This window comes from Lolium perenne, chromosome 6 (assembly GCF_019359855.2).
Source record: "Lolium perenne isolate Kyuss_39 chromosome 6, Kyuss_2.0, whole genome shotgun sequence".
Taxonomy (NCBI): Eukaryota; Viridiplantae; Streptophyta; class Magnoliopsida; order Poales; family Poaceae; genus Lolium; species Lolium perenne.
The window spans coordinates 3038008-3047174 of record NC_067249.2 but is presented as its reverse complement, the minus strand read 5'-3'; the positions used below and the strand labels follow the sequence as shown (position 1 = coordinate 3047174).

At 40.1% G+C, this 9167-nt stretch overlaps 1 protein-coding gene across 1 annotated transcript; it reads right to left on the bottom strand.

The window, feature by feature from the left end:
* Nucleotides 1-7412: 7412 nt before the first annotated feature.
* Nucleotides 7413-8722, bottom strand: LOC127309073 (wall-associated receptor kinase 5). Its single transcript, XM_051340055.2, has 2 exons — nt 7760-8722; nt 7413-7642 (listed from the first exon to the last, which is right to left on the bottom strand). The coding sequence occupies exons 1-2, from the start codon at nt 8637-8639 to the stop codon at nt 7413-7415; spliced, it is 1110 nt and encodes a 369-aa protein (XP_051196015.1). The 5' UTR covers nt 8640-8722.
* Between the last annotated feature and the right edge of the window lie 445 nt (nt 8723-9167).

Genomic DNA, 9167 nt, shown 5'->3' with positions numbered 1-9167 from the left:
AGAAAATATTCTTGTCATGTTAGAGTTTTAACAAGACTTGAGTGTATCTGACACTCAATGAGTAAAAACACATGAGTGATTATAGATCACGAATAATATGTACACAATCAGATATCATGTGCTATAAAGTGTTATGAGCATATACCAGAATGATTAATATTATGATCATTGAATGACAGTAAGAATTTCCTTGAGTACTTTAGAAGAACTAAGGATATATATATATTTTTGTATGAAGAAATGACAAACAAATCGCTGTAAGGTGTTACACCGATATTGGTTTTGTCACATATAAAATATAATTTCAAATCTCAAATTAGACTAAGTGTTGTTTAAAAGGTAGCACAATGAGCTAGAAGTTGTCTATGCTAGATTTAGAAGAGTTCTAAATATTGTGACGGATTCTACAAAAGAAGGCAGAATATGTCATTGTTTTGACAAATGACAAAGGATGTTAAAGTCAAGAGGTTCTTTGAGAACTTGGTGTAGTTCCGACAGAGTCAGAATTTTGAAGCTATATTGTATGTGACAATATTAGTGACATATTTCAGACAGCGGAATTAAGGTTCCACCAGAAGATCAAACATATTTAATGCCGACTCATTTGGAAATGAGTAATGCGTTGAGACGCAAATGAATTACAAAATACATACGTTTACGAGCGTGTCGGATACATTGACTAAAAACCTCTCCGTGAGCAATACATGATAAAACACCGGAAGGCCAAGGTGTTATATCTTTACAAATGTAAACTAGATTATTGACTCTAGTGCAAGTGGGAGACTGAAGGAGATATGCCCTAGAGGCAATAATAAAGTGGTTATTATTTATATCTTTATGTTTATGATAAATGTTTATATATCATGCTATAATTGTATTAACCGAAACATTAGTACATGTGTGATATGTAGACAACAAGAAGTCCCTAGTATGCCTCTTAAACTAGCTTGTTGATTAATGGATGATTAGTTTCATAATCATGAACATTGGATGTTATTAATAACAAGGTTATATCATTATATGAATGATGTAATGGACACACCCAATTAAGCGTAGCATAAGATCTCATCATTAAGTTATTTGCTATAAGCTTTCGATACATAGTTACCTAGTCCTTATGACCATGAGATCATGTAAATCACTTATACCGGAAAGATACTTTGATTACACCAAACACCACTGCGTAAATGGGTGGCTATAAAGGTGAGATTAAGTATCCGGAAAGTATGAGTTGAGGCATATGGATCAACAGTGGGATTTGTCCATCCCGATGACGGATAGATATACTCTGGGCCCTCTCGGTGGAATGTCGTCTAAATATCTTGCAAGCATATGAATGAGTTCATAAGAGACCACATACCACGGTACGAGTAAAGAGTACTTGTCAGGAGACGAGGTTGAACAAGGTATAGAGTGATACCGAAGATCAAACCTCGGACAAGTAAAATATCGTGTGACAAAGGGAATTGGTATTATATGTGAATGGTTCATTCGATCACTAAAGTCATCGTTGAATATGTGGGAGCCATTATGGATCTCCAGATCCCGCTATTGGTTATTGGTCGGAGTGAGTACTCAACCATGTCCGCATAGTTCACGAACCGTAGGGTGACACACTTAAAGTTGGATGTTGAAATGGTAGAACTTGAATATGGAATGGAGTTCGAATATTTGTTCGGAGTCCCGGATGAGATCCCGGACATCACGAGGAGTTCCGGAATGGTCCGGAGAATAAGATTCATATATAGGATGTCATTTTATGTGAATTAAAATGTCGCGGAAGGTTCTATGGAAGGTTCTAGAAGGTTCTAGAAAAGTCCGGAAGAAACCACCAAGGAAGGTGGAGTCCACATGGGACTCCACCTCCATGGCCGGCCAACCATAGTGGGGGAGGAGTCCCAAGTGGACTCCCCCTTAGGGGGCCGGCCACACCCCCATATGGGAGGTGGAAATCCCACCTTTGGTGGGAGTCCTAGTTGGGCTAGGTTTCCCCTTTTTATGGGAGGTTTTTGGTTCGGGTCTTATTCGAAGACTTGGAGACCAACTCTTGGGAATCCACCTATATAATGAGGGGCCAAGGGGAGGGGGCCGGCCACCCTAAGACCACAAGCTGGCCGCCCCATTGAAGTGGCCGGCCACCCCCTCCCAAACCCTAGCCGCCCCTCTCCTCCATATCTCCCGCGTAGCTTAGCGAAGCTCCGCCGGACTTCTTCACCGCCACCGACACCACGCCGTCGTGCTGTCGGATTCAAGAGGAGCTACTACTTCCGCTGCCCGCTGGAACGGGGAGGTGGACGTCGTCTTCATCAACAACCGAACGTGTGACCGAGTACGGAGGTGCTGCCCGTTCGTGGCGCCGGAACCGATCGTGATCAAGATCTTCTACGCGCTTTTACAAGCGGCAAGTGATCGTCTACCGCAGCAACAAGAGCCTCCTCTTGTAGGCTTTGGAATCTCTTCAAGGGTGAGACTCGATACCCCCTCGTTACTACCGTCTTCTAGATTGCATCTTGGCTTGGATTGCGTGTTCGCGGTAGGAAATTTTTTGTTTTCTATGCAACGTTATCCTACATTATTATCCTTAATTTATCATTAAGTTAACTACATTGGTTATAGTTCTTTTTATAGTTAACTTTGGTCTTATGGATGAATGGTTTCTCACCATATTAAATATGGAGTTTTACTCTAAGGTTTTCTTAGGTTCTTTGTTTTATGAAATATAGGTATGGTAGGATTCTACTTATGATCACCATATGGTTCACAAGTAAAAGATAAGATATAAACCTAGGGTTGCTTACTAGTTATCTTCCTATAATTTCATGTGGGAATGAAATCTACTTATTCTAGTAGGGTTTAACTTATCCTCACATACATCAAGAGAATGATCATGGTTAGACATGATCCACTTGTTCTTGATATCTTTACCTCAAGTTCTTAGGGTTTATGATCATCACTCAATTTATAATGATCAAGATTTGGCTTCCTAAATTATTTCTAATGGAATGGGTTCTCACTTCCATGATCAAGCATTGTCTTGATCAACTAGGATATATCACTTCTATTTTACTTTCTAGGATGGTCATGGTCATGGTTATCTCAATAGTTTTATATCCCAGGGAAATGCCTGAGATATTTACTTAAAGTTCCCTCAAGAACTGATGGTTTAACCATTTGGATATTTGAATAGATAGAACTAGGATTAGTATGGATGGTCTCTCTCATTTGGGAAGGACTTCAATGCTAACCTAATATTAGGCTCCATAGAGGTTGATGTGATCATCAAGATCTATGTTTAACATTAATGGTTATCTCTCTCTAAGGTTGTCTTGAAGATGATGATTTGAATACTTGGATGTATATCCAAGGTTTAACTCAAGTTTTGTTATTGCTTCTTTAATAATTATAATAGAACTCTCACCTCTCTGGGTGTGATGTAAAACTATTTGGAATAGGGCAGAATATATATTTCTTAAGTTGAATCTCCTTGTCTTGTTTCCAATGTTACAGTAGAATGGATATCATAGGGTTTATGATAAGTGCATGGATTAGTTTAAGACATGGAGAAGATAAGTGAAGAATAGTTTCTCCAATTATTGTTACTTGATTTCCAAATAGATTGATGTTCTTAGGTTATGGCAAGGAATTCCATGTTATGATCTTTAATAAGATCCAGTAATTGTTCCTTGATTCATATGTTCTTTTGTTGTTTTAATTCCATTTGATCTAACCCCTTAGATCAAATCATCTCTACCCAAAACAAGGTTTTAGTAAAGTCACATTGAGGTTTATAGCGCTTGACTTGATGAGCTACTTCAATTCCACCAAGGTCAAGTGAAACTTGATTCTTGTGTTGTTTTACTTTAAAGCGCGAAAATTCCCCAGATTTTCTATGCATGAATGCAATGCACACATCTGTTTCCTCTATTTTTGTAACCCCAATACCTGGGATATTACAGTCTCTACCCCTTAAACTAAACTTCGTCCTCGAAGTTTGATCTCTCTCATGTTTCCGAAGTGTGGATCTGACTTGTGCAGACTACGACTTTTCTTGAACTCCGTGGTAATCTCACTGGATATAATTGTATATATCCCTTATCCAGATTCTTCCTGGAATCCATTAGGGTTTGTCTCTGAACATTAGCTCTTACTCCAGTTCTATGATTTTTCTCTGGAATCTAATAATACTTGTCTCTGAACCATGGCTCTAACTTTAATTATTTGATTTCTTTCAACTCTACAAGCTTGTTTTCCTTTCTCATTGAAAAATCAATGATGGGACTTCTTCTGGTGCTGCTAGTCTTAACTACAGACTAATTTGATAATATACTCCTAATTGGTAAATAGGTCTTTGTTTTCCCTTACTACCAAAATTGCAGTAATGGTGCTTAATAAGGTACTAACTATGGAATTGGTCGTGATGGTTTATTTTTCTAATAATGGATTAGACTTATATAGTCCATCCAATCATGGTTTATAATTGATACATATAACTCTTTAGATTCATTTAGGTTCCATGAAAGGAATCTTTCATGTAGTCTCTGATTCTGGTATGGTCAAATCCCTTCAGTCTTTGACCTCCTTGAGCTATATTTGGTCTCTGATATTTCCTTCGTCCAACTTCTTTATCTTTGACTTACTTGAGCTTAAGTACTTCTGAGTAGATATTACTTACTTGCTCAAGTTATAATCCACTTCTTACGTCCTCGAGGTATGAACCTCGGCTTCTGGTCTGACCTTCTTCTGAAGGTATTGTTCAACAATCTTATGAAAATAAGATCAAACTTCCTCTTAGTTCAGACCTTCTTCTTCTATTATGCTCAAAGTATTGAGTTATTGTACATCCGACTCAATCTTTACTCTACCCCTTAGAGTTTTCTTATGGTCTTCAACTACTTTTCTTCCAACTATTGAGCTTATGATTAGAATATTAGTCTGGGTCTAGCTTATGGTTTGTACTTGTTCTAAGGTCTCGCGAAGAATGTTTGTGGTGTATCCACTCAATTGTGGACATCCAATGTGAATCCTTCGACTAAATGATTATAGATCTAGCTATTTGGCTGACAAGATTTTTTATTTGTTCACAAACTTTTGTTACAAATAATTAAATCGTGGACTATTCGTAATACCAACTGATACCAGCTGTGGTTATTATACCAACTGTGGCTATTTGATATCTAAAAATGGATTCTATTATAGGTTCTGATCAACTGGACGAGACATCTTCTGCTTTATCTCGCAGTTTTGATCCTATACCACAACAGTGGTCTTCTGATACCAACTATGATCTTCTTATCTCTGCTATGGTTTCATAGGTCATCTTCCTTCTGTCAGGGTTTATTTTGCAAGAGAACTACTAACTGACACTATGAATATAGTATCCGAAGTGATCTCCTATGCATTCCCTCTTCCATGATGACTAGGGATCTGCTTGAGCTTCACCATAATCATCATATTCTCACCTTCATGCTTCTTCTGTGCTAAAGTACTCCTCTGTTGCGGTAAGCATGAGTTTCTGATTGTACTTCTTTCAGAGTATTGTGGTTACTTCCCACAACTTTACTTCATTTCTCCGATGAACCTTCATCTTGTCTTCGGAATCTTCCGAATTCGTCACTTCCTCCCACGAATACCATTACCCTCTAGATCTATAGCATTAAGTAAGAACTTGATATAGCAACATGCATTTGCATACCAAAGTCAAACTTCATGTATGGATCTAGTCAAACAATGAAAATCCAATAAAATCCAAGAAAATCCAGCTTTGTGCTTTTATAATACACATCATCATAAGCCTGAATAAAATAGTTGAGTATGACATCTCTAAATATCAGGCTCTGATGTGTAATATATAACACCACATAAGATAGGTTTATTTCGTGATACTTAGCACGAATATATGGGATTCTACTATTTGTCTCAACCTTTACCTTAATTGCACATTTGCAATGAGATAAACTTGAAACAAAATGGTTTGGGATGGTTAAGGTTAACCTAGTTTTCTTTGGAAGTTCTAATAAAGTAGTGTACCATATATAAGTGCTATTGAGGACTACTTCCTATGATACATTGAGTTCTAACATGGCTACTCTAAATACTTATCAAATGATCACTAGATTGTAGAAACATGTACATGCCACTATATTTATACTTTAGAATACGACATCTGAATTTGGAAGGTAAACATTCAAATGTTTGTATAGTATGCACTCTAGTTTTCATAGTTACTTTATAATTTTCAAAATTGAATAATACCCAAAAGTTCTAAGAAAATTCCAAATTTTGGTTAGAGAACCAAAGACATTCTTACAACTTTAATAAAAAAATCAAAAGAAAAATCAGAGAAGACAACAGCTTGCTTCATTTGGTGTTCATTTGAGAGTATGTTTTTATAGTAAACTCTTAGGTCTCTAGTGAGATTTGAGGTGATCAATAGCTTAGTATGTTGATTATAAACTTTTTCATATGAAAGTTTAATATAACATTATATTAGCACTTCCATAAATTTGTTGGAAAATTTCGTAGATCTGAATCTGAACATGCAGATGTACTATCTTATCTTGTTGCATCCATATTTTTGTAGGTGATGTGTACAAGCAGTTCAATGTTTGTTTACTCTAGTAAGATTATTACAAAGTGTAGTACTGTAACTTCGCAAGTGTGTTTGAGGTTGACTCTACAATAACAAGATTTGTTGTATTTTGGAGCATACATATCTTCATTATATACTACTGTTCTTAACCTTTCAGTGAAACCAGCATGCTTATGCCCATCTGAATATCTATAGTTTGCTTTGCAGTCATAGCACTTGTATGCTGACCAGTGTTACTAGGAGAAGAGTTTGTTTAACTGGCATAGAACTTGCTATAATCGCTCCATTGATGCATCAGTCCTTGATTGTACGCAGATTTCATTGCATTCAAATGTAAATCCTAGTTGATTTCTTTATGTCTTGATCAAGTCATCTCACAGCAACCTTTTTACTATGTTTGAAGGCAGAGCACATAGTGTGGCAAAGCTGTGAGTACTACTCCATCAACATGCATCTGCTGCCCAAGCAATTGTGAGTATACACAATCAACCTATGTGAATGTGCTACTAGGCAATTAGGAAATACTAGAATAGAATGATAGTTGGGGAGGCATGTAGCATGTGAACTAAACTGCGCTATAAATGATTCCAATCAAATTAAATGTGTGAATAATTAATTTCTCTGTTTGTCGAGTTAAATTTCCCTGCTGGTTTAATGTGACAGGGTTAAAAGTTGTAAACCTGGGCAGCGTCATTTTATCTATCGGTCATGCACCGACAGGAAACTAGGGAGCCGACAGGAAATAAAACACTGACATGCAAATTTTATTTCCTTGTCGGTTATGCATTTTCCCTGTCGTTTTTAATATTTTCCTGCCGGTATTTTAACCATCCAGGAAATTCCAGTTTCCAGTAGTTGCAAACAGATAGTAAGTGGCAGCTACACTAATTTTGATTTGCATCTTATTAGATTCTCGATCGTTACCTTTGCATCCTGTCGGTATAGACGCATTACCCACAAAGCCAAGAGGGCACTTGCATTGGTACCCGCCTACTGTGTTGTTGCAGTCGCCAAAACACGGATAAACCTCTGGATATTTGCACTCGTCTATATCTAAAATAAAATAAACAGAATTAATAGGGAGGGGAAAACATTATTTATGTCTACTGGAAAAGGTAAGAAACTATTTTGCCGAATCTTAATTTGATTGATTGTTTAATTAATTTTTACCTTTGCATCCATCGAGAACGTAAGGGTTGCCGCCATAACCTTGCGCGCAGTGGCACCGATGCCCGCCGGTGCCGCGGAAAGCTGTGCTATTCTGGCAGAAGCTGTTGCTGCTGCGGCATTCAGGCGATGTCGTCGAGTTACTCTGGCACGTTGAGTTGCTGATGACCCACTCTAGCACCACCGGGAGCGCGGCCGGCGACACCATGTCCATCGGAAAAGAGCTCAGGCGCTCCGCATCCACCACGTAAACCGTAGCCTGGTCGCTGCTCCATGATCCGTTCATCCGGCGGAACTGGAGCAGGTAGACGTTGAGGCCCGTCGGGATGGGCGCCTGGCAGCAGCCGATGCCTGAGCAGTCGGGGGACGCCACCTGATACAGGTTCCCTGAGACGCGGGAGCAGAAGGCCGCACAGGTGCTGACGATGTCGGCCTCGTCGGACCCCATGAGGAGGACCTGGACGTCGCAGCCGACCACGAGGAGCTTGTTCCTTCCCGGCGCCAGGGTGAAGGGCCCCGAGTCTATGAAGACGCCGACGACGACGTCCCAGTTGATGATGCCGTAGTAGGGAACGGGGAGGGACTGGTCGACGCGATCGACGTAGACGTCCACCGTGCCGTTGGGCAGATTGATGTCGAACACCTCCGAGGCGTTGCGGAGGAGCAGCTTGGGAGGGACGTCCTTGCTGCAGGTGACGTCGAAGCCGGGGTGGTAGCAGCCGGGCTCCACGCCGAACGGGTACGGGATGCTGATGTTGCCGCACCTGGTGGTGCAGTGACTTCCAACCGTGGATGCAGGCGATGGTGCCGCCGCCACCAGCGGCAGCAGCAGCAGCAACGCGGCAGAGAACACCCGGCCTATGGTAGTTGCTACCATCTCCATATGGAAGTGGTAAGCAAAGCAATACTTGTTTGCCTGAGCAACTTGTATGTATGTCACCTTTCTTGCTTGTTAGCTCGTCTGTCAACGCTATTGACCGCGCGCGTATGTGGAAATTTTGTAGAAAAAAAATATCCCTAGTCCACATCATAGTGAACATGGTGGAGAAACTGTGTTTCAAATGAGACCTTTCCTTTTCATGCTTTATGTCAGCCGGACAGCACAGCTGTTTTGAAACTTCCAAATTAAGGTGATGGAGACACAACTGGCCTGGAAATTCCACGCGATATCTCTTACTTGGTTTGGTTGGGACGACGACTTGGCCAGCAAACCGCCGTGTGGACTGATGCGGATGGAGACTACACACGCACAGCGTCTGCAGTCTGCCCTGTGGGAGAAGCTAAGGCAGAAGGTGACTGAACTCTATAACATTTTTCCCAAGGGAAATCAATTACATGGAGCTTTCGCCCAGGCCGAATGCGTGTAAATTAAGGACTAGCGGTGAACGATATGAACTGCGTCAGCCGGTGC